Source organism: Sinocyclocheilus anshuiensis, unplaced genomic scaffold (genome assembly GCF_001515605.1).
Source record: "Sinocyclocheilus anshuiensis isolate Anshui unplaced genomic scaffold, SAMN03320099.WGS_v1.1 scaffold476, whole genome shotgun sequence".
In the NCBI taxonomy this organism is placed as follows: Eukaryota; Metazoa; Chordata; class Actinopteri; order Cypriniformes; family Cyprinidae; genus Sinocyclocheilus; species Sinocyclocheilus anshuiensis.
Window position 1 is genome coordinate 2153489 of NW_015554139.1, and position 27334 is coordinate 2180822.

A 27334-nucleotide genomic window follows, 5' to 3' on the forward strand; every position below is an offset into this window, starting at 1 on the left:
GTGGGCCAACACTTTTTCACACCACTGTATATATGACATGACTCTGGACCACAAAACCAGTCTTAAGTCGCTGCTACAAATATTAAGTCGGTATATTTGTAGCAATAGCCAAAAAAACATTGTATGGGTCAAAATGATTGATTTTTCTTTTATGCCAAAAATCATTAATTACACCCGCTGATTGTAGTGTTTATGTGCACCCACTGATAGAACATGCTGTCTGCATTGTTTAAGCATCCGATTAACTGAAGGAATTGCATGCAAAATGCATTAAGTGCAGGTCATTTGCATTAATTTGCATGCCACAGTTCAGATGAGTGCTTGATCTGAGTGCTCGGTTGTGGAGGATGCAGCAGACTATCACAATCTGACATAATTTACTGGGGTTTCATTCCCCATGTTCTTGCTCTCTGATATAAATGAGAGAATAAATACACTACTGTTCAAAAGTTTGGGGTCAGAAAGATTTTTTTTTTAAGAAATGAATACTTTTATTCAGCAAGGATCCATTAAAATTAATTAAATGTGACAGTAAAGACTGTCATTTAAAGACTGCCGTTTTTTTGCTTTATGCAGCAAAGAATTCTGAAAATCCTGAAAAAGCAGCACAGCTGTTTTTAACATTGCTAATGATGAGAAATGTTTGTTGAGCATCAAATCAGCATATTAGAATGATTTCTGAAGGATCATGTGACACTGAAGACTGGAGTAATGATGCTGAAAATTCGGCTTTGCATCACAGTAATAAATTACATTTTAATATATATTAGAAGTAGAAAACAGTTCATTTAATTTGTAATTATAGTTTACAATACTACTGTTTTTACTGTATTTTTTATCTAATAAATGCAGCCTTCGTGAGCATAAGAGACTTCTTTCAAAAACATAAAAAAAATCATATTGACTCCAAACTGTAAATAAAACAATTCATTTTAGAAATACAAACATTACCTTTATAGCATGTTATTCACATGATTGAACGTTTTTGGAGCTTGTGAAAACACTTCCACTCTGACTATCTAAAAAATTGTCACCAGGCAGCATTATGCAACTCTGCTGTATTATATGTTGATTATGCATTTTCTGCGCATTTAACCAGCTGCTTCTCTATCTGCTGATTCTTTGGGATGTAATTTTGACTTTGAACCAAGCCACATTAACTAGATGAGTTTTAAGGTTATTGTTTTAAAGCAACAATTGTTGATTGTCAGACTGTATGAACATCCCAGCAATAAGCCATGTTACACTGTGGGATCTCAGCTGTCATTAATATCAGACGTACAGTCTGACAGTCAAAACGAGAAGATTCATCCAGAGTTTGACATCTTCAGTGCTCCTGTTGGTTTTTCATTTGACGGTCAAGAACAACCAATTAAAACATTAAAAACTGTGAACGATTTAAAGTTGCTGAGTTCAGATCGAAAATTATATCCTAAAGCGTCAGCTCTTCTATGTTTTCAGATTCAAGAGCAGCTGATTAAATGCGTAATCAATATATCATACAGCTCTCTTCTGAAATGTAAATTAGCATGGACACATTTTAAAATGATTAGGATATTGTGACGTATTCGTTTCTTGATCATACAAATTGTGATGCCTTTCACATCAGTCTATTGACACCAAAATTCTCCTGTTGAAAGCAGTGCTGTCATCTATTTGGCTGATTTAATGCATCTTCCAGAGTTCAGGCTGCATTAGAATGCTGGGAATCAAAATCATTTTACAAGATTTTTAGTAGATAGAGTTTTTAATGAGGCATTTAACAAGTAAATGATAAATCCATGAGCAGATCTGTATCTTCCGCTTTGAAGGGGCCTAGAAACAATATGTAAAGTGTGGATATGCATTATGGATCTCTCATCAGCCTCTCTTTGCAAGTATGGTTGCCAAGTTGCCGTGGATACATTTATACAAGATATGATTTGAAAGCTTAAAAACCAAACTTTCCAGAAATGTCAGTCACTCTAAAATATATACAGTCATAACAAATGTATTATTAAGCCTCAAACTTAGCTGCGACAACTATGAATGTACATATATATATATATATATATATTGTCAAAGCTTCTCTTCTGTTGTTCACATCTTTTCTCTTAAGAAATTTACTTCCCGTCAGGCTCAGTGCACAAACGGTGCCAAGCACGACTTGAGTCATGAATATTAATAATGTTATGTGACGTTCGCACTGATTTGCTGAAAGGTGGATGTTTTTAGGTGAGTGCACTTGCAATAGTGGGATCACTGTTTGCCGCCTGTGCATTCGTTCAGCCAGTCAATTGGCAGATACTTCTGCTGGAAGGCCTTTTATGTGCCAGCTACATTTTCTTTTCCTTCACACTGCAGCCCAGCAAAATAAAACACTTTCAAATGTGATTATCATCTGAGAATTTTTTTTGTTTTTTTGGAGGACAGAGTTTTATGCTAAAGGTCAGTGGAAGTCAATGGTCACCAAACCTGTTTAGTTACATTCTTCCAAATATGTTATTTTCTGTTCCACAGAAGAAAGAAAGTCATACAGGTTTGAAAAAACATGAAGGGGAGTAAATGATCATTTTTGGATGGACTGTTCCATTTATGTTCATAGTCACTATGCACTATACTTTGTCTGATATTTTTCTCACTAACCTCCTTTTCCCTCTTTTTTGTCCAAATACAGATTGCATGCCCCATTTTTGCGGGCCTGCTGCATTTCTTCTTCCTGGCTGCGTTCTCCTGGATGTGTCTGGAGGGAATCCAGCTGTATCTGATGCTGGTGGAGGTCTTTGAGAGCGAATACTCCCGAAAGAAATACTACTACCTGTGCGGCTATTGCTTTCCCGCCCTTGTGGTGGGCATCTCAGCAGCCATTGATTACCGCAGCTATGGGACTAAGAAAGCGTACGTGTGTCTATTTACATTCGGCCATACAAGGGCTGTTGGTTTCTGAGCAGCAGACGCGACCCCCTCTTTAAACAATTTGTTTCATTTAAATGGATTCCAGCAAAATGGCTCTCTGGGAGTTTAAATTCCATACAGTACAGTATCATCTTTCACTAGGAAACGTATACTGGTATTATGTAGTTTGGAGTTCAGTTGGACATTGGTCGCTGTCATGTGATCCTGGCCTAACCAAGGTCATCATGTGAATTATAAATGAAGCCAGTTAAAGATGTTGCAAGCACTCTTTTTTGGAATAGCACGCATAAATCTGATAGATCCTGCTGTGATAATTCATTTTACAAGAACACATCTCAAAGCTGCATCTCACACTATTTTTAACATTACGGAAAACTAATCTTATGTAGGGTTTCCACGGTCATGGAAAACCTTATTTTTATAATCTAATTTTTAAAACCTAGTTTATAATCTAATAAATAAAATCTTAAATAGTTATGGAAATTTGGAATTTCTGTAATGATTTTATTTTTACTCTAAAATGTTTTGTTTTGCTTTTATTTATTTATTTATTAAAAAAATATTTATTTATTTAAAAAAAAATTTTATTCATTTAAAAATATGTATGTATGTATTTATTTATGTATTTTACTTTTGTTTTAAAATGCCTAAAATAATACTATATATATATATATATATATATATATATATATATGGGCCTGCTGCATTTCTTCTTCCTGGCTGCGTTCTCCTGGATGTGTCTGGAGGGAATCCAGCTGTATCTGATGCTGGTGGAGGTCTTTGAGAGCGAATACTCCCGAAAGAAATACTACTACCTGTGCGGCTATTGCTTTCCCGCCCTTGTGGTGGGCATCTCAGCAGCCATTGATTACCGCAGCTATGGGACTAAGAAAGCGTACGTGTGTCTATTTACATTCGGCCATACAAGGGCTGTTGGTTTCTGAGCAGCAGACGCGACCCCCTCTTTAAACAATTTGTTTCATTTAAATGGATTCCAGCAAAATGGCTCTCTGGGAGTTTAAATTCCATACAGTACAGTATCATCTTTCACTAGGAAACGTACACTGGTATTATGTAGTTTGGAGTTCAGTTGGACATTGGTCGCTGTCATGTGATCCTGGCCTAACCAAGGTCATCATGTGAATTATAAATGAAGCCAGTTAAAGATGTTGCAAGCACTCTTTTTTGGAATAGCACGCATAAATCTGATAGATCCTGCTGTGATAATTCATTTTACAAGAACACATCTCAAAGCTGCATCTCACACTATTTTTAACATTACGGAAAACTAATCTTATGTAGGGTTTCCACGGTCATGGAAAACCTTATTTTTATAATCTAATTTTTAAAACCTAGTTTATAATCTAATAAATAAAATCTTAAATAGTTATGGAAATTTGGAATTTCTGTAATGATTTTATTTTTACTCTAAAATGTTTTGTTTTGCTTTTATTTATTTATTTATAAAAAAAAATATTTATTTATTTAAAAATTATTTTTATTCATTTAAAAATATGTATGTATGTATTTATTTATGTATTTTACTTTTGTTTTAAAATGCCTAAAATAATACTATATATATATATATATATATATATATATATAGTTTCCACATATATATATATGGTTAAAAGTTATATAAATCCATTGGTCAAAAGTGTGGGAACCCTAATTTTACTTCTTTGTTTTTGCTAACATTGGGTTGACTGTCATTTCTTTGAGGGGCGGGATTTTGGTGAGAAGGTGTGGTCTAATTTATTGTCTAGCGGAAGTTTAAAAAATCGCTTACAGCACCTTTAACTGAGCTGATTACTGCATGTGTGTGTGTGTGTTGCTCCTCGTGTTTGTGTCCACACAAGTGTGTGTTGGTCTGTGTTTATGTGTGTGCGACTGTGGAAAAATAGCACAGCTGCAGACTTTTGAATGTTGACTACAGTGCAGAAAATGAGACGCTGGCTCAGTGCACTAATGATTAAAAACTGAGCTTAACCTTCAACTAGACTTTTATTGCTCTTTTATTAGCTTGTTTTTATGCCAAAAAATATATTGTCATCTCGATAGTAAGAATATTTTAAGATATCTTGCAATTATTTCAAAGCAATCGATGATCAATACTGTGCTACTTCATAAAATGCATATGCGATTTTGCCTGTAATGAAGTAAGTGATCATTCTTTGAACAGTAAAATGTTACTGATAAAGTCATCGCATGTGTGTTTTGTGTGTAGGTGCTGGTTGAGAGTGGATAACTACTTCATCTGGAGTTTTATCGGCCCCGTGTCCTTCATTATCATGGTATTGTTCTCTCCAAACCTTCAGCGCTCTCTCTGCTTTGCTCACAGAGTTTGTTCTTTTTTTTCCTCCCTGAAAAGTGCTGTGCTAGTCATCTCAAACAAAGCGCTTTTGTTCACCTATGGATCTGTTGCTGCTGACGACTATGTTTTGTCTGTAATATGCTTTATATGAGTGTGGAGCTTAGATTAGGTTTAGATATGGGAACTTGCTGACATTTTCGTAATTACAATATATTTTACTAATGCCTTAGCTCTGTTTTTGTTTTTATTAGTTTGTGAGAAAAAAAGTTTTTGATCTTTCTAAAGTTCTTTTCTTACTTGCATTGGATCTCTCATCTAACACGAACCGAGTACATTTCTGTATAAATGTTCATATCACCATTCCCATTGAATTTAATTGCAGCAATTTAAGCTAGAATGATTTCACGAACAATTTACACAGAAATTCTGCTTGTGTTTTATGAATGAGGCTCATTGTTAGGAAGAAAGCAGTGTTTTAAATTGTCTTTCCTGTGTAGATATTTTCTAAAGGGCTTGTCCTTTTTAATTGGCTTTAATTTGTGTCACAATGACATGGAAATTGTTTGTCTTCGTAGAGTCTTTAAGTTACATTTTTCTGTTCTCTTACCTTTGACCTTTAGTTAAACCTGGTGTTCCTCATGATAACACTCCACAAGATGGTCCGTAACTCATCCGCCCTCAAACCCGACTCCAGTCGCCTGGACAACATCAAGTGAGAGTCTTCCACCGCAAAAATATGCATTGTAGTAACATCATCTATGACGTTTTTTTGTTGTATGTTTATGTATTGTGAACGTGTGCATGTTTTCCCTCAGGTCCTGGGCTCTGGGGGCTATCGCACTGCTCTTCCTCTTGGGTCTGACCTGGGCCTTCGGCCTCCTCTTCATCAATGAGAACACCGTCATCATGGCATATCTTTTCACCACCTTTAATGCCTTCCAGGGCATGTTCATCTTCATCTTCCATTGTGCTCTACAGAAAAAGGTCAGTGCCATTAATGTTTAATACCCAGATAATACTTTGGAGACACATTTGCTGCAAAATTTCCTCAGAAGTTACCTAAATATGGAAAAAGACAAAAACTGGTGTCATCACAAGTTAAGGCAAGTTAAAAATTCTCTTTTAGGAATAGCTTTGGGTTAGGATTCATCTGTACCATGATATTATTAGTTTTATAATTCGCTTTATTTAAAGGTGAAGGATGTCATTTCTGCACAATTACTTGCACCAAAAGAAAAATACTGATTGTTTTCAAACAGGTTTTCAAGCACTCCATATTCCATTGTTCGGCCAAATAAAGCCCTGCCCCCAAACACACGCCATTGGTTGAGGCCTGTGTTGAGGAAGCAGTTTTGAAACTCTAGTTTACCAAGCTACTTACTGTATAAAGTAGTGAAACAGCAGTCAAGCTATCTGAGCTATTAACAAAAAGTAGTTAAATGCATTGAGACTTTACAAGAAGGTACTACGTTATTAAATGTATATGTTAAAAAATAATATAATTAATTTGTACCATTAGAGCTTTTTTTTATCTGACACCGTAAGACACAATGCTTATGCTGACAGCATTAAACAAATACATTTATACAAAATACAAATAATAATACTGCAAATGTTTGAACCAGTATTTGCAACCAGCTTTTCTTTCCTATTGTGACGTATATCGCTTATCGAATCAGACAAAAAAGGCAGGACAGGACTTTTGTCAAATTTTACTATTATGTGTTGGGGAAAAAATAGCTTGTTACTGTAAAATATACAGTATTTGCTGTAACAATACTGAAAAATACTAAAAATGTTAGTGACAGAAGTATGGAAATTACACTCCTTGTGAAAAAGTAATGTGCTTCATTTTATTGAATGCAATTGTAGTGTACTTCAAATAAAAAAAAAACTGTACTTGCAGATAATATAATATTAATGAATTAAAAGGCCACTTAAGTGTACAGTACTTAAAGAGACACTTTCATGACTATGTTTGTAAACATACTTGAGTACACTTTTAAAAAATTCACATTTTTCACTAAGTTCAAATTAAACATTTTGCATTAAAGTACATTGAAAAACTTTTTTATTTTTAATCTTTTCCCATGCTTTAAAGAAGTACACTTATTTTGATGTGTTGACTAACAAACTAAAGCATGTATAAAGTACTTGATTAGAATTTATATTACATTTAAAGTTTATATATTTTAAATGTACTTAAAATTGCATTAAAATATTTAAAATTGCAACTTCATCATTATAAACGTGTAATTACGAATACATGACAAAGTATTTTTTGACTACCATAAATGCTTGTCAGTAAATTCAGCAGTACACTTCATATTTCAAAGATAATGTAAGTAATTTTAAAATTACATTTAAAGATGTACTTAAGTCCTACTAAGTGGGTCGAAAGCATTTTAAAGTTAAGCTAATGCATTTACTATAGATTTAAACTATAATGCATTTTTATTTAATTGCAATTAATATGCAGTTATGTGTCTGAAAACATTACATATTATGTTTGCATGTAGATTAGTTGCTTTACCTACAGTAAGTGCTTAAGTGCAAATGTGTTTTAGGTGCATAAGGAGTACAGCAAGTGCCTGCGTCATTCTTACTGCTGCAGTCGCACCTCCACTACGAGCTCTCATGGATCGCTGAAGAATTCTGCCCTTCGTGCCAACAACCGCTACTACACCGGCAGCCAGGCACGTCATGCAGCGGTACACAGACAGGTGACACGCATGCACACTGACAGCATTGCTATTTATAAACTGCTGTTCTGTTCCATATACCAATTCACCTCGCTCACCTGTTTCAGAGTCGAATTCGTCGTATGTGGAACGACACGGTGCGAAAGCAGACAGAGTCATCCTTCATGGCTGGAGACATCAACAGCACTCCCACTCTGAACCGTGGTGAGACCATCCTTCTGCCTTAAAACTTTCCCAGCATGCACCAGAGTCCATCTGTACCTATGTGTCTGTGCTTAAATGGCCATTTTTTTTCACTAAAGTCCCTTCAGTTCACTCAGCAGCCATATTTGCTACATTTCTATTGTCATGGCAATTTTCTATTTTCACACTTGTCTTGTACACACACACACACACACACACACATTAAATAGATTTCCTGTTATCTCTCAGCTTATTAAAAAACTCAAGCAAATTGAAGCAAACTGTAGCACTCAGAGACAGTCTAAAGAACACTCTTTAGTACAGTGAAGCAAATAATACCGATAATGATAATAATAATTGAGATGAAAATAAAATTTCCTCCACACTATGCAGCTATTTCAGTCATCCATGACTAACTCCTATCTACTTGAAATGCCGAATTCTAAGTTTTTTTCAACTTTACTTCAGCTAACAAAAAAAGTATTTTTAATCATTTTTAGTTTTAGTTATTAGTATTTAGTTATATTAATAACTGTTTTATAAGACCTTGATTTTTGCAGATTAGTTTTAATAAATTCATTTTTGAGTTCAAAAAGGCTTGTGTTCATAATACAGTGAACTCTCAAACAGATATTTGATTTTTGTCATGATCTGGCCTTTTTAAATACGTTCAGCACTTAAATGTTGGACTGTAAAGGGAGACTAAGTGATAGTTAATAAAGAAAGAATGCGAGAGGCAGGCTGTTTCCATCACCAGATCCTGAGTGTGGCGTCACCACCGTTCTGATCATCCCAGGGATCAATGTTTGCGGGAGGAGAGGGGGGGTGGGGGGCGACGACAGAGAAGCCGCAGCTAAATCAACTGCCACTCTTTATGCTAATTCTATCCATTTTGTTTTTAATGAAGTGATTAGCCGCCGAATGAACGGGGGGTAATTACTCTAATTGAGGAGAATGACAGTAGCGTCCTCACTGCAGTGCGCCGATTGTTGCTTTCCAGGGACTTTAATCAAGGCGAGAGAGAGAAAAAGTACGAGACAGAAAGGCAGATCTAAACCATATAGTAGCAAAAAAAGAGAAGAATGGATTCCGGGGAGAGGAAACGGCAGGGTTTTGTGCCACGTGAGAAAACGTTTTTTGGATGTTACAAGAGTGACACTCAAGTGAGTCAAAAGACACTCACAAGACACTTCAGTGAGATATTTACAGGAATTAAAGGCATGTTCAAAGGTTCAGTACAAGTGAATCTCTATCGACAGCATTTGTGGCATAATGTTCATCATTACTCAAGGTCTGCACTCTAAAATTCTCTTTATTTAAACAGGAGATAAATACAAATAACAGACGTTTCGGCTTGCTGCCTTCATGAGTGTGACAAGATCTCAGTAACTCGATGATTATATGAAGACCAACAATGACCCACAAGTGGTGGTAATTAGGTTTCCAAATTCACAGACTCCAGATCAGTTCAATTCATTTCAATTCAATTCAAGTTTATTTGTATAGCGCTTTTCACGATACAAATCGTTGCAAAGCAACTTTACAGCAAATTAGGTTTCTACAATATTTAGTAGTAGCTTATCAGTGGTGACTGTCAGTTAATGTACATATGGCAGAAATGTACGGAAAAATCAATTAAAGACGTAATCAAACAGACGATGAACACTATTAACAGCAATTATTATATGATGCAATCAAACGTAAGCTAAATTTGGTGGTTCTGTATGTTGTTTCATGGTTGGCATCATCTGAGGTCCTCTGAGGGGTTGGCATCATCTCTTCTCAGCTGTTCTGGATCCAGACTGAAGCTTGTGTAAATCCTAGTTACCACGGGATGTCAATCCCGTGGCAGAAACAGAGAAACAAATAGAGACATAATTAGCGTAGCTGCTGTTCCAACCAAGCAAAATTTATTTGTTTAACCCAAGCTAAAGAATAATAATGCGCATTTGATCAGATATAACTGCAGTAAAAGATTATGAGATGCATTATTTGAATGCTTGGCCAAATTTATGTTCACTGATTCTAATTCTCAATGGCCTCAAAGTTTTTCCAACATGCATCAATGGACATGGACACTGAAGTAAGTATATTATATTATTAGTAGAACATGTGATACAAGATCTGATGTAGTATGTTTTATTCGTCAGTAAATGTAAACTTTTTGCATTGTAATATTGAAGAACATGATGTACAATTTCGACATGGAAAACAACCTTGTATATATGTCTTCTTGTCATCACGCACTAAATCTGATCTAACTAGCATATTTGCCAAATTTGAAGATCTTTTGTAAGTAAACATCGGAGGTTGTTTGAAAACGTCTTTTAAAGAAGGATCTGAAGCTAAAATGATCCAATATTTATTTACAATAGATTTAATCTGATGGCTATTTTTTGTGTAGGTTGAAATATAATTTACTGAAAATTGTTTCTTCTGTTGTTGTTTTTTGATAGTTCAATAACTGAAATTTTCTCAGATTTTTTTACTTTTTCAACTGCTGAACGAAGCCAAGTTTGTGGATAACCTCTTGAACAAAAACGATTCTTCAAAATTATTGACTGTTTCTCAAATTCCTCTTCTGAATCACAAATACGTCTAAGTCCATAGAGTTGACTTAATGGTAACCCTTTTTTCAGAGGCAGTGGTTAATGACTATCAGCAGACAATAATGTGTTTTTGTCTGTTGGTTTACGAAACACCGTGGTGGAGATCTTGTTATTGATTTTTGATATAAACACATCTAACTTACCTGGCAGGGGAGACACCATTCATCAATAAACATGTAAACCTTTTGCATTGTAATATTGAAGAACATGATATACAAATTCGACATGGAAAACAACCTTGTATATATGTTTTCTTGTCATCACGCACAACATCTGATTTAACTAGCATATTTGCCAAATTTAAAGATATTTTGTTAGTAAACATCGGAGGTTGTTTGAAAACATCTTTTAAAGAAGGATCTGAAGCTAAAATGAACCAATATTTATTTACAATAGATTTAATATTATAATTTATAATATAAATATAATTTACTGAAAATTGTTCCTTCTGTTGTTTTTTTTGATAGTTCAATAACTGAAATCTCTCAGATTTTTTTACTTTTTCAACTGCTGAATGAAAGTTTGTGGATAACCTCTTGAACAAAAACGATTCTTCAAAATGATTGACTGTTTCTCAAATTCCTCTTCTGAATCACAAATACGTCTAAGTCGATAGAGTTGACTTAATGGTAACCCTTTTTTCAGAGGCAGTGGGTGATGACTATCCGCAGACAATAATGTATTTTTGTCTGTTGGTTCACGGAACACCGTGGTGGAGATCTTGTTGTTTATATTTGATATAACCACATCTAAAAAACGAATTGATGATAAATTGTTTTCAACTGAAAATGTAATAGAACCTAGTCTTGAATTCAAAAACTGTACAAATTCAAACAAATCCTCTTCACTTCCTTTCCAAATGAGAAAACAATCATCAATGTATCTTGCCCAGTGCCTAATGAAACTTCCAAAAGGATTATTATTGTAAATAAAATCCAATTCAAATTTACCCATGAACAGGTTAGCATAACTTGGTGCTAGATGTGTGCCCATAGCGGTACCTTGTGTCTGGAGGTAATACTCTTTGTCAAACAAAAAATAATTGTTGGTTAAAATGAATTTGGTCAAATCCAAGATATACTGTGAAGGTAATCTTGGATTCTGTAGGGTTTTGAGAAAATTATCTAAATATTCTAAACCTTCTTTGTGTGGAATTGAGGTGTACAAAGATGTTACATCTAGTGTTACTAACCAATCTTGGTCATCTAAATTGGAATAGAGTTGTAGTTTAGTTAAAAAATCTGTTGTATCTCTCAAATAAGAAGGCAGTTGTTTCACTAATGGTTGTAAATAATAATCTATAAATATAGACAATTTTTCAGTGAGGGAGCCAGTGCCAGATACTATAGGTCGATAAGGAGGATCTACAATAGATTTGTGTATTTTGGGTAAAGCATAAAGCACTGGGACAACTGGATGATGATTTGTTAACCATTTGGATTCTTGTTCTGTTATCCATTTCTCTACAACACCTCTTTTTAACATCCTATCTATCTGGGATTTATAGTCGATGGTAGGGTTAAACATTAGTTTTTTTATAACATGAGGAATCACCAAGCAATGTTTTTACTTTAGAGATATATTTATTTTGTATAACTATAGCTCCTCCTTTATCTGCTTTTTGGATTATAATTGTTCTATCATTTTTTTAAATCCTCTAAAGCTTCTTTTTGAACGTTGTTTAGATTCTTCAACTCAAACTTAGGTTTTTCCATCAACATTTTATCTATATCATTCTCTACCAGTCGACAAAATGTGTTCACAGAGGGATTGGAGATATGGGGTGGAAAGGTACTTTTAGGCTTAAATTGATTAATGACTGTTGTACCAGTACTGTTACAACCAAAAAAACTTTTTAATTTCTCATAAACTTAAACAGTTCAATCTTAACTAAGAAAGGATCAGTTCTTGGAGTTGGAACAAAAGATAAACCTTTACTGAGAATTTGGACATGTCATCTTCTCTGTCTCTGTTTTCAGTAGGGTTTACCTCACACATCTTTTTTCCCCTCGAGCCTCTTCTAGTTGGACGCTTCTTCTGGTGCGTGTTCTTTGGGAGCGATGTGGAGTTGCCAAAAAAGGCCTCACAGTGGTAGAAGATGTTGTAGAAGAAGAAAGGTTGGATTCACTGGAGTCTGAGGGTTCATCCTGTGAGCGTAATGCATGATGTTTTCCCAGGTTTCCAGACATCCATCTGTAGATCTGGTTGTCCTTATAATCCATTGTATCACGTCTAAATTTGCGGAGTTTGAAAGTGGTCAGATCATCTCGGAATTTCTTCAGTTGTTCCTGGATGTTCGATTGTAGTTCATCTAGTTTCTCCTTGTTGTATGCAGATTTTCACATTCCAGGATAGAGGTTTTTACAGAAGAAAGTTCCTTGGAAGTATGTTCGACGATTAATATCATCAAATCAAATAAACAGTGGTTCAGAATTTCACACCAGCATTGACAAAACTCCGGATTTTCTTTGCCAATGGTAGGAGCTTTTTCAATTTGAAGACCTCTGGGAATGCATCCGCATTGATGATATTCACTCAAAGTTTTAGCGTATAGTTCAAAGCGTGTCTCTTTTTGATGCAGTCGCAAAAGTCTTTCTTTTAAAGAATCAATCAAATTGCTGGAATATAAAATTCTTGTTTCATCTTGTTTAAAACTCTAAAAGACTTTTACTTTCAGTGCAGGAGATAAAACAAGAATTTTATATCCCAGCAATGCAGATGATTTTGAAGAAAGCTGTATGGAATCATTTGATTCTTTAAAAGAATTCTGAACCACTGTTCATTTGATTTGATGTTATTAATACATTGATGTATGTTGGAAAAACTTCGAGGCCATTGAGAATTAGAATCAGTGAACATAAATCAGCAATTCGTAAATGTGATGTTACTTCTCCAGTGGCCAGACACTTTATTGAATATAATCATAGTATTGAACAACTGAAATGTATAGGAATTGAGAAAATAATGAATCCTCGCCGGGGTGGAGATATTAGTAAAAGACTCTTACAAAGAGAGGCGTCTTGGATGTTTTATTTAAAGACCATGTCACCTTTGGGTTTAAATGAGGATTTTGATCTTTCATGTTTATTGTAAAAAAATATATATTTTTAATATTTTTTATTTTTTGGGAGCAATGTGTATGAACGGCATGTTTTTGCCTTATTGTCACCATTGATTTTTGTTTAAGCTTTTGTTGAAATTTGTTGCTGTTAGATGGAACTGATCTGGAGTCTGTGAATTTGGAAACCTAATTACCACCACCTGTGGGTCATTGTTGATCTTCATATAATCATCGAGTTACTGAGATCTTGTCACACTGATGAAGGCAGCAAGCCGAAACGTCTGTTATTTGTATATATCTCCTGTTTAAATAAAGAGAATTTTAGAGTGCAGACCTTGAGTAACGTTTAATATAAGAAATAGGTCTTTGCACCTACAAAAGCTGAGAGAGCGTGGTGAGTGATGAGATTGGCATAATGTTCATTAACACAGAACACAATTTTGACTCTTTTAGAAATTATTGATACCATCGATCTGAAGGGTTTTAACAGCAGAAATCTAAAGACGTGAAATTTTCCCCAAAAATGAAAAATGACTATTTTTTTCCTCATCGGAACAGATTTGGAGAAATTTAAAATCACCAATGGATCCTCTGCAGTGAATGGGTGCCGTCAGAATGAGAGTACAAACAGCTGATAAAAACAACACAATAATCCATACCACTCCAGTCCATCGATTAATGTCTTGTGAAGTGAAAATTGTTGTTTGTAAAAAACAAATTCATCAAGGTGTTTTTCACTTCAAACCGTTGCTACTGGCTAAAAAGCAAGTCCTCTATCCGTAATATTGATTTCTTAAGTGAAAAGTTCTCTGAATTTTTTTTTCTCACCATTTACAACCAAAACAGTCCAAAACATTTCTAAACAAACATGTTGGTGCATTTTGATGTGAGAGGACAACAGGAATGGGCTTTTTAAACTGGAACACGTGTTATTATGGATTATGGGCTCATATTTTAGCCAAAAAGCAACAGTTTAATGTTAAAACACCTTGATGGATTTGTGTAGAAATTATTTTTGCTCAGAAATTGAACTGAATGATGAAAACACAATGTACTGAATGTTAAAGTAGAAAGACTGAAATTGTATTTTCTTATAAAACATACTCTGATAATCTCTTTTTTTACATACTCTGATAACTATTTTTTACAGAGTACAAACACTCAGCATTTCGCCTCACAAGACATTAACTGATGGACTGGAGTTGTGTGGATTACTTGTAGATTACTGTGCTGTTTTTATCAGCTGTTTGGACTCTCGTTCTGACGACACCCATTTACTGCAGAGGATCCATTGGTGAGCAAGTGATGCGATGCTAAATTTCTCCAAATCTGTTCCAATGAAGAAACACACTCATCTACGTCTTGTGTCTCAAGCGTTAGTACATTCAGTACATTTTCATTTTTGGGTGAATCATTCTTATGAAGCAATTGCACTGAATTATCCATTCAGTGAAATCTTTCTGTTTCAGGTGGGACTACTTTTCTAGATGGATGAACATTTGGTTATGTGCTATTGACATAATTTCTGTGGGCAGAGTTTGTGCCATGTAAAATAGTGCTTGACAGATCTGGAATTTGTATCGCATATTAAAAGTTAACGGGTTTTCTCAAGTCAAATCATGTTTAGTTCATCTTTTACGCAGCTTAAATGGTACTGTGGGGCTTTAGCAGCATTACATGGTCATGACAACAATGTTGACAGATTGAATAGGTCACACTAGTTTCATGTTTAAGTCTTGTTGTGTGCTTAACAGTGTGTTTACTACATTGTGTCAGACTTTAATGAGGAATGAGCTGGAATTCTTTTCTGTAATAATCAATTTTATGCCACAAATGCTGGTGGCACAGCTTTACTTTTATTAAACCTGGAACATTCCTGCAAGAGGTAAGAAATGTGTGTAGTATGTGTGTAAAAATGACGAGCGCACATCTAAAATTAATTCTTGAGGCGGTCCTCTCTGATAGATGATAGCGCGAGAGCGCAAGGTTGCACTTTGCCTCAGTCCACTCGATGTCATACTGGCCTCTTTTTAATTTCATGGCATTTCTGTCTGAAAGCCCCGGGCTGCAGCTCTGCATCTGCATTATGGCCCATACTGAATGTTCCATTTCTCTGAGTCACATTTGTCTACTGCAAGCGTTCACATTTCACTGGGAAATGAACCCACATTTCAGTGGCTGCTCTGTGAAACTACATAATGGCAAATATTACCATTTCCCTCCCAATGACTCCATCTGACAGTGAGGCATGGAATTATGCTCCACGACTACTCTTCAAATACATTTCGGCTTCACTGCAAATAAACACTTCATCAAATCAGCCATTACGGCATCACACAGCGACATTAGGGATTTTTTTTTTTTTTGTGAATTGTCAAACACAATGAACACACTGTGGATTCTGCTTAGCCTTATTGTGAAGTGCAAATAGCCATTCCATGTTCATAATGTGTATTATTCCTTTAAAACAGATAGTTCCTGCATCCTGAATGTTCATTGTCTGTAACGTTTCAGCCACGGTAAAATGCACAATATATTAACAGGTTTGATGTGAAACAGCTCTTTATACCACTATACATCAGACTATTAATCTTACTTTAGATGTCAGTGACTAGCAGAAGTATGCCACTTTTCTGAACAAAAATTTTGTGAAAAACTAACATTATGATTTTTAGAAAACAAGTAATATAGGGTCCACCCCTAACCCCTCTCCTAAGCATAACAGAGAGGGGCACTTTTGGTTAATTTTGGAAAACGGGCAGGGGCTTGAGCCCCCAAAGCACCCCCCTCTGCAAGTGCCTGACCGTATTTTAGATCTTTTACTTCTACTCCATACATAAACTTAACAACTACCTTACTATAACTATTATTAAGCAGCAAATTAGGAGTTTATTGAGGCAAAAGTCATAGTTAAGAGTTAGTTAATAGTGAGAATTGGTCCCAAAACTAAAGTGTGACCACATATACTTATCTATACAAATTAGCTACAAATGTAAACATTTGCCAAAAGACTCTGTTGGTCTAACATACCTGTAGTATGGCCTTCAGTGCCTTGCTGCTTAAATAACGTTTATAAAGTAGGATTTTATAAAAATGGTATGACTTTATAATGTGAAGAATTTTCTTCTTTTCCTTTTTAGGTACACTGGGGAACCATCTTCTGACGAACCCCGTGCTGCAAACCCGTACAGGAACCTCTCCTTATAACACACTGCTGGCTGAGACGTTTACCCCGCCCTCGCCTGGAGTCTTCAACTCTACTGGTTAGTGTGGGTCGACTTTAGTTTGCATTGGAAAGAAAATCACAAATGATTTCACTTTAGTATCTTAGTTATTTATCATGTAGAGTTTCAGAACTGTTTAATTCTCAAACAGTGCTCAAATTTGCCAAAATGCCACCTAAAGTTGTATTTAATTGATCAAAGGTAGCTATTTCGTAGTTCCTTTTATGTTGAACATACTAACTTGCCTTGGATGTTTCTCCTAAATCCTCTTAGGAGAAACAAAGATTCTGATATGCTGATTTGCTACTCAGTAAACATTTCGTATTATTATCAATGTTGAAAACAGTTGTGCTGCTTAATATATGTGTGGAAACTGTGATTTTTTTTTTCAGGATTCTTTGAAGAATAGAAAGTTCAAAACAAAAGCATTTCTTTGAAATTGAAATCTTTATTAACATGCTGAAAATGTCTTTACTTTCATTTTTGATCCATTTAATATGTGTTTGTGTGCGTGTATACACACACTCACATACATACACATTTGAGTTCAGAAACGTAACTTCTTAATTTAACTTTTTAGCTATGAATGTCCTCTGAGCAATAAAAAAAAATCCTCTGTATTTTTTTATTTATTATTATCATTATTGTATATGCAGTTGCCACAGTGTGTGTGAGTGTCACCGATGGTATTCATGTGCTGTGATCTGTGCACTCTTGTGCATATGCTGTGTGTGTGTAGATCTGTGCGTCTCCCTCAGCGTGTGAGTTTACACCCTGTCGGTCTGTCAGTGTGATTCAGAGGGGTGGACAGAGACTGACCATCTGGCCAGCGTTTTAATCCCTCCTGCTGGAAAGACAGACCAGAGCATCGATTAAAGCTAGGGCTGAAGTTGAGTGACTGACAGCGGAGCGAGAAAGGAGAGCGTTCCCTTGAGATTCGACACTGAGTATCGGCATGGCTGTGTCCGTGCCGCACACACATACTGCCCAGGCTTCGCTCTCTCGCCGTACCGTTCGCCTTCGTGTGCCGATTGAAAGGCAGTGAGAGAGAAAGATAGCTGCGGTTCCCATGTCAGTGGGGTGAAATTTAAGACAGCGTCTCTGTTGAATATTTTAAACGTTCCCTCTCTGTGTAATGTGTCAGGCTGACGGTGCGTCACTCGGCTCGGCTGAGAGGACATTTTTAGAATGCTTATGGAGAGGAAGTAGGAGGAGGGCCTCATTAGAATGTCTAATTACTCTCTCTCTCTCTGCACAGAGGAGCGTTGATTAAAATCATACCGGGCATTAATATTTAAACCCACGCATGCCTTGGTGTGTGCCACCACACGCATCTCCTGCGTTCAATGCACGCCGACGAGTTAAAAGAATATCACAACATCTCTGGCGTGTGAAATAAACATGATCTTGAATTTATGAGGATGAAGTGTGAATAACATCTCGCCGAATAAGGATCATGCCAAAACCAAACAATAAAGCTCCATTTCTAAACTCCCCAAACCAAAGAATGAGGGGCTGTTCCTAAGATCCCAACTCCCAAGACTAAAAGGGTGAGATACTGATCCTCAGTCCACAGAATCAGACACTGCCCCAAAACTAAACGACTGTAGTACCACTGTTTTCATACTTTATCTAGCGAGTAGAGGTGTGGCGTGACCAAACACTACATCACTGTTTTTAATGTAAATCTCTGAGGGAAAGCTGAGGGAATGGTAAAAACTCACTCACATAAATTGCCCTCTCTCTCTGTCTCTCTCGCATGTAGCATTCTAGTCAAGTCTAAATAAATATGTGTAGATTCTAAAGAAATGTTCTAAACAAAAAAAATTGTTGTTGTATTTAATATAAATGTATACAAATTGAGATATTAAGATATTAATTTAAATCCACAGCAAAATAAGACGGTGATAAAATTCTAAATTATTTAATTGGATAGTTAATTTGATTTTATTTATAGAAATATGCACTCAAAAAAAGTAAACTCACTCAACTCTCATGTTGTTCCAAACCATGCATGACTTTATTTCTTATATGAAACACAAAATAAGATATTTTGGGGGAATGTTTAAACTGTTTTGTTTTGTTTATAAATACAACGAAAGTCACTTTTTGTTTTAAATGTAGACAGACCGGTTTGGAACAACATGAGGGTGAGTAAATGATAATAGAATTGTCATTTTGGGTGAACTGTCACTTTAAGTAATTCACTGTAGTTTACTACTTTTGATTATAGCTGATAGAATAACTAACTCCATTTTGAAATCAGTGTGTTATTGTGAATGAGACGATTGATGTCCATTGTTGTCTCTTTATAGCTACTACATTATTTCATCAATAGAGTTCTTAAGTGTGACATTTGTTTATGCCAACATTCAAGAAAAAGAAGACAGTTTCATGTAAAGCCCAAGTCAGAAACAAATCATTGATCACTTTTGTTGTCTTTCTTTTGTCTCGCTTTGCCCTTACATTGCCTCACCTTGGATCCACAGGAACTTTCCGTGACCCAAGTAAGACTCTTTTCACTTTCAGGCTTATGGCTATTTTCAGTGTTTTATAGGCTAATTTTGCAGAATGATAACCTCTTCACATGTGCAGTGAAGCCTTGCTTCTATGTACATAATTTACGTCCCTGGTAATAACTTGCCTCTGTCCATAAGCCTATTAATCTTGTGATGGAAGTTGTGTTCCCCATTATTGATTTAATCCTGGATTCTGTTGCTGTGAATTTCCATCTTGATTAAAATAGGTAATGAAGTGCTCACTTATCCCTCCTCCTTTTTCATTTGCTTACCACCTCTCAATTGCTCTCTCAACAGAGAGCACACTGTCTAAGAACCGAGATCATGGAGGCATGGAGACGCTACCTCTGAATGGGAACTTCAACAACAGCTATTCTCTGCGTAGTGTCGGGGGTTCGGGAGCTCCCGGGGGCAGCTGTGACTTCCTGGGAGGTGGAGGTGGAGATAGCCCCCCTCCCCTACTCAATCCCCGCAGTTCAGAAACTCTCGGTGGCATACGGAGAAACCTCTCGGATGCAGCAGCGTTCGAGAAGATGATCATATCTGAACTTGTGCACAATAATCTCCGAGGCAGTGGAGGGGCTGGGGGCGGTGACAGAACATGTGGTAGCCTGGTCAGAGGACATGGGCACATGGGAATGGGGCGGGGCGAAGGCGGGGCAGAGCCGGTGATAGGCATGGAGAACGACGAAGACTTTCGTTCGAGAGAAGCACGACAGCGCACGCCGCAAGACGTGGAACTGCTGTACAAGGCTCTGGAGGAGCCCCTGCTGCTGCAGCGTGCCCAGTCCGTGCTCTACCAGAGTGACCCAGAGGAGTCCGAAAGCTACACAGCCGACTTGACCGAGAGTTTGGGCCACAGCGGTCAAAGTGCAGCAGGCCAGGGCCACAACGGAGCCCCCGATTCACCTGCGCGGGACTCCCTCTTCACCAGCATCACCAACCTGCAAGATTCACCCTACCCCGACAGCAGCCCAGAGCCGCTAGAGGTGGTTCCGCGCTCAGCCCAGCCTCCGGAGGAGCTGTACTACAGCTCGGGTCGGCCTGCCATAGGCTCCCGCGGAGCCCCCATGCAGACCTTCTACCAGGCTCCACCTAGGAGACCAAGCACTGAAGCCCACCCCGCCCCTGAGCCCCCTCACAGTGAGGGAGATGGACAGATGCAGCTGGTCACAAGCCTGTGACTACGAGGAAGAGGTGGAGGAGACAGAGCGCCACAGGGTCTGATGCAAAGTGCCGATGGCGATGATGGACTCCTCTCCTGTCTCTGACGCCCTCCTTATGTCTGGTTGCCTTTTTGCTCTTTCATTTGTTTTGAAGTAAGAGGTAAGGAAAGCCTAAACAGGGAGAGCGACAGAGAGGTTTGTCTCCATGGCAGCAGGCTCTCTGAAGTGCTGTGTAACCACTCTGCCCTCTCATCAGCATCATTTTCTCCTCCATCCTCACACACACACACACACACACACACATAGAGAAACAGCGAGTCCAACTACCTGCCTTCTCTCAATGGGTGTCTCTGCCTTCAGCTCTCTCTGCTCCAAAAATATCATCAAACATCACACTGGGCTTCTATTTCTGTGTTTTATTTCAAGTCATATCTTTAAAATGTTGCTTTTGCGTAACTCCTTACCTTCACTTTCCTTTCTCTGTCTTTCTCCATCATTATTTGATGAGAGCTGTTATATGAGGAAATGGGGGTATGCCATTATACTGCAAGTGACAAAAATCTCTCTGAAAGCTCTTCAGTGTTGCCAAAAATAACTGTTTTTGAGCCAGGACACAAACTGGAATCTACACACGCACACACACACACTCACAGAAGTGCTTGTTACTGAACATCAAGAGTGTGAACATATGCTCGTGAAAAAGGAAAGCAAGGACTATTGTTCAGACACAGGTAGCGGGAAGCTGCGTCAGTGGAGTTGCCTTTATTTCTCTCTCTGAACTGACTCTTCTGTATAGAACAACCACAGAGGCTGGGAACGGGGTGTACGTTAGGACACAACCCATCGTCACCTGGGTCGTTTGAAGCCTCTCGGCCATGGGACCTCTCGTGATTGAAACTCTGTAGTGTTTCATCTCAGATCCACAGATGGGGGATGGATTAAGGACTGAACCTGGTCTCCGAATCACTGATGGATGTTGTAGGTGGACGTGCTGTATCACCTGTGTTATTGTGGCTAGAATAATTTTTTTGCTACCGCTCCAGACATTCTTTGAGTCTGACCTCTGTACATAAGAACCACACGAAAGCGAAAGCAAGTCTTATTCTACTCGTCTCATGTACATAGAAGAACAAAAGCAACAAAAAAAGTATCAAATACTATGAAAAAACAGTTCTTGTACTGCAACAGAAATCGAAAATAAAGATGTTTTGAAGTTTGTGACCTAAACACCATGCCAGTCTCTCCCTCTCTCTTTCTTTCGCTCTCTCCGGCCCTCATTCAGTCCTGCCCTGGAGCACCGCAGTGCCAGGAAATCTAATTGTCTGCCAAGAGACAGCGAGAGAGAGACAGAAAGAGAAGGATTTTACATGCAAACAAGATAAATCCTGGCACAATCTTTATGTAATATAACCCATTACATTGTTGGTAATGTTTGACCTTCAACATTCCCAGACAGGAAGTGCTTGACATGAGTGAAAGGGGAATACACTGTGCCTCAGTGGCGCACTGGTGCATTGTGGGTTGATTGACAGCAGCCATAATGTAGTGTTGGTTATATTTTATCTGGAAGATGTAATAGATATCAGATGACTAGATGAATAGAATATATTTAGGTGAGAAAAAAAATTGGGGGGCACATTCGGAAAAGTTTCAGTCGCAAACCCTAGATTGTATTTGACTGTTTTACATGCCAATATCAGCTGTTGTTTCTGAAACTGGTGTGACAGTTGATTTACAATTTGTATGTGTATGTCTGAACGTGACCATTTGGATGCTCGCGAACCAGAGTACATATGTGTGTGAGTATGTATCTCAGAGGCTATTTTTACTGGGTTAGATGAACCCGCATTAGAAGAACAGGAAGCAGAGTAAATCTATATCTATATAAGAGCTCAGTATAAGCTTCCATCTAAAAGACTTTGTTAAAGGTATTTTAAATGTTGTTTTTTTTGCCAGTCAGGTACAATGGAAACTAAGGTTTAAAACAAAAAACAAAACATAATTAGCATTCATTGAGCGACAGGAACATCTGACCAGTGAGACACGGCCTCTGTGGTTTAGAATCCCCATATGCAAAAGAGCTGCATAGCCTATTGAACAAAAGAGAGGTATTCATGAGTGCTCCGCCCCTCTGAAGTCTGCTCAATCTTCAAGTCTTTCATGTCTGATGTTTTATTTATTAATATTTATTTGCTTGTTTTGATTATTTATGCACATTAATTTATTCAATGTGGTTTTCGTTCTGTGTACAGAGCATATGTGAGGGTGACGAGAGTGTGCTATATTTTGAAGAGCATACTAGCATACTACTCTTACTATTGCTGCAGTATATACTATGTATTGTTTGCACAGTATGCAGATTTTCTCCCGAATTGCCTAATAAATTTTGCCAGAATGAATGGTAAACAACAGAGGCTGAATTCGGAATGGCATTGTACTCTTAATATTTCTTATTATGGCAGAAATATTAAGAGTAGAAATAGAATTCAGTCAGTATAGATTATTTTGTCCCACAATTCAAAGTGGTTCACTTTACCTTTTATTTCCAATGTGATGGATGAACTGAAAATATTGTCTGTAATTTTATTTATTTTAAATCTGATTGGACTGCCAAAAGTAAAGATGTTTTATTTGCCAAACACCACTTTTGTTTCCCATGTTTATTGGATATCATTCACTGAATGATCCAACATGATGAAGTCATGTGACAACAGGGAAGCATGTTTGAAATATTTATTGTGGAACATCTGTTCACTTTAAAAAAAAAAAAACACTATACTACACAGTAAGTAATAAGCTAGTATGCCATTCCAAACATAGCCATAGAAATAAAGAGAGAGAGCAGGAGTGAGTATCTATGTTTAATGTCAGAGGAAGAGGTGATGTCAAAACTACACAAGTCTGCAGCTGGTTTAGAGAAGGTCTGCTGCACCCACTGTCAAATGTGGAGAGCATTGGTGCATCCTGAATCAATGTCCTATCATTCAATCCAAGCACCATCTGCACTCTCTCTTTCTCTATCTCTCACTCCTGTAAGTCTTCTAAGAGGACTTGTGTGCAATCCATTGCATGATAAGTTGTACTGATTGACACAGGGTCAGTATGTTCACCGGTGTGCTGCCCAGCAGGTGGTTAGTACACCCAGTCCTATATTTAGCCCGAGGCATGTATGATCAGCTTTTCTTTAAAGCAATGACCTGAACATTTTTTTACTTGCTTTTCTTGCAAAAATGTTCCATGTTGATGAGTAGGACCAGCTTCAACTGGTCAGCAGGTTTGACCATTTGAATGTATTGTCATACACCATTGTGAACTGGCTCTTAGAGCTTAGGAGATCTGCTCCTGACTCATGGCCCTCTGCCCACCTGGCACCACATCGCTGCTGTTTTACCCCCTTATACCCTGCTGCAATGGCCCGTGGGAGAGGCTGTTTACTTGCCTCTCTCCATCCCTGGAGACGTCCGATGTGCGTCATGTTTTGTGCATCTCGTCATGCTCGTTTTTATTTCCCATCTACCCTTCTTCCACATTCCCCCTCCCACACCACTCTCTCCTTTCCCGCTTAGCTCACCAAAATGTTTTTACATGGCTTTCCTAGCTGAGCATTAATGTGGGAAGATTTGTTATGTTAGTCAAAGGCTTTGTTTACATGGGACTGAAGGGATAATATAGTACAGTGTTGAATATGGTGATAATGACAGTGATTATGCGCTGTAGTAAACTGTTAGACTAAAGCCTGCTCCGAGGGACTGCTACCAGCTCCAAAATTCCCATACAACCCCTGATTATCATAATAATACTAAGACCTATAATCTAGAGGAGTCAACCCACCATGCTCCTGCTCGCTGGGTTTCTCCCTGTCTTTCCCCACTCTCGCTGTTTGAGAGCACTTGTGTTTGCTGTTCTTTAGATATGAAATGAGTCAGCCTGATCCGCTCTCCATATCTGCCTCGTTTTCATGTCTTCACATCCAAGAGAGGAAAAGAGTGCATGAGTAGACACCGGATGACTAGGCCCAGACAGAATCTGCTGCTTTTTTCCCCATTTTTATGCAGAATGAGTTTAAAAACAATAAAATGTGTTCAGTTGAGCTCCTGGAGATCTACCTACCTGCAGATTTCAGTTTCATCCTCGCTCTAACACACCTTTCTGTAATTAACAAGTGCTCCTGAAGATCTTAGTTAGCTGGTTCAGGATTGTTTGATCAGGGTTGGTGTTGAAACTGCAGAAAGGTAGATCTCCTGGAACATGGTTGGGCTCCCTGTTCTTTGATTGGACAAAAATGTGTAAATGCCCACGGGTGCAAGATGAGTCGTCAGTATATTTGGTTGGTTTTCCCAGTAGAGAAAGTGCATTTTAAATGTGTATATCTTCTAAAAGTTCAATATTTAGGAGTACAAAACTACTTGACGTGGACAGAAAGTCTCAAAACTGTCATTTATGTGTCATGGGGTCTTTGATAATGGAACTCAAGGGACTGGAGATGTCTTCAACTTTGTGATTGAGATGTGTTCCAATTCTGCAGAAATCTTGAGTTTTCTGTAAGCGCAGATTCTGTATGGGCCTGTGAGACTGAGAGGAACTATGAAAGGTCCTCTTTCCAGACACCCATCTCTTGTCCCTCTCCACAAAGGTGCCATCGCACTGGCCTGCACTCCTGTGATCTGACAGTCTGTCACCTTGCTGTCAACCCAATCCTCAGCTGGGGCTTGGCACCAGAGATCCCGAGGCATGACCTCTGATCACGAGCTGTCCCCCTCTGTAGCACAGGAGCTTCGCTTTTAGAGCCACATGTTGACTTGATGTCCAGATAGTAGGATAGATATAATAAAAAGAGAGAGAGAGAGATGACCAAGTCATTCATTGCTGTCAAAACAACATGAAGCATCAGCCCTGGGCAAAGCACCCCACCTGCTTGGTCACACTGCGTCTGACAGGCAAAGAGAACCCCTGGAGGTAAATGACATGTTTTATTGCTATCCCTCAGTTGCTGAGCGATCAACACCTTCCTGTAACATGGAAGCATTTTAACACCACCACAGCCACTGAACGAGGGACCATCCTGACAGAGCTTGCTTACACCCTTTTCCATCGAAATGGTGCTTGTGTTAGAAGGATGTGTGAACGTCTTTTACAACTGGCCCATAATGTACCTAACTATGTTACTATGTAACCTGTCTATGGACAAACAGTGCTTCTACGTCTTTTAAAGTGCGGTCACATTAACCTTTGCCAAATGTCACAGGCAAAATCCAGTAGTTTCAATAGGAATTGGTGCAATTTGGAATTCTGCATAAGAACAAAACATTTTCCCAGCAGATTTAGTATAAAGTTTTTCATGCCAATTTAGCATGTTGACCAACAGAATAGTGCTTGCTTTGAAAGTGACTTCTGTGTGAGGAGTACTTTTTGCCGGTGGAACTTTTTTGCATGCAGCCCCTCTGGGTCAATCATAGATGTGCAGGAAATTGGTGGAAATGTTGTTAATGTGTCCACACATTTAGTCTTGAAATTTTGAGAGCGTATTTTGCCATTCGTGAATTCAACATCTTTATCATGAGCTGGCTATAATGTAAAGGAAGTCATTTTAAATATTTGAAATCTATTAAGTATTTAATTATTTAATAATATGAAATTTATAACAAAAATTCTTTCATTATTTCATACATACAACATTTGTAAATTAAAGCAATAAGCCACAAGAGACCGCACACTACATGAAGCAGAGTGCCTAAAACTCCTTTAACTGTGGTAAAATTACTGTAAAGCACCAGCTTGAGTGCTTACTGTGGAAAATGATAGCAACAGCAATATGATTAAAGATACAAATGTATAATAATTAGTTCAGAATAAAATTTCTTATGCTAAATACTGTAGTTTAACTTAATGCAATAATCTTAGTGCAAGAGTATTAGCATTTTACAACGAAGTTGAAACTATCAGTTTTATTAAAATCATTTCATTTCCGATTGACAGGGAAATTACAATTATTATAGGCTGTTAAAGAATTAGTTCACTTTCAAATTAAAATTTCCTGATAATTTACTCACCCCCATGTCATCCAAGATGTTTACGTCTTTCTTTCTTCAGTCGAAAAGAAATTAAGGTTTTTGATGAAAACATTCCAGGATTATTCTCCTTATAGTGGACTTCAACGGCTACCAAATGGTTGAAGGTCAGAATTACAGTTTCAGTGCTGCTTCAAAGGGCTCTACACGATACCAGACGAGGAATAAGGGTCTTAGAGGAACTATGAAAGGTCCTCTTTCCAGACACCCATCTCTTGACTCACCCATGACTTCACGTAATACGTAATTATGTTGAAAAGGTCACGCTTGACGTAGGCGGAAGTTAGGTTTCAAAAGATTTAAACATCCAGGATACGCACACGAAGTGACCATTTTAAACGATAAACTGACACAACGACATTTGAATACGTGTCATTGAACATACAACAACTTTTGAACGGTCCTCCTTCTCCACATTTGTAAACACTGACTGAGTCAGTACTTCCGCCTACGTCAAGCGTGACCTTTTCAACGTAATTATGTATTTACGTGAAGTCATGGACGCGCATCGCAGAGCACTGCAAGGCACGCATTTTTGTTTATAAAGCATATACTTTTTTTTTTTTTTTTTTTTTTTTTTTTAAAAAAAACCC

General features: G+C 37.6%; 1 protein-coding gene across 1 annotated transcript in view; it reads left to right on the forward strand.

Moving 5' to 3' along the window:
* Positions 1-20974, forward strand: part of adgrl1a (adhesion G protein-coupled receptor L1a) — a 100273-nt gene extending 79299 nt beyond the window's left edge. Inside the window, exons 18-25 of the mRNA XM_016463130.1 lie at positions 5123-5189; positions 5830-5921; positions 6025-6193; positions 7777-7932; positions 8019-8115; positions 16905-17027; positions 19478-19495; positions 19805-20974. Of these exons, the coding sequence (XP_016318616.1) occupies positions 5123-5189; positions 5830-5921; positions 6025-6193; positions 7777-7932; positions 8019-8115; positions 16905-17027; positions 19478-19495; positions 19805-20691 (1609 nt within the window). The 3' untranslated portion in view covers positions 20692-20974. The remainder of the gene's footprint in view (positions 1-5122; positions 5190-5829; positions 5922-6024; positions 6194-7776; positions 7933-8018; positions 8116-16904; positions 17028-19477; positions 19496-19804) is intronic.
* Positions 20975-27334: the final 6360 nt, after the last annotated feature.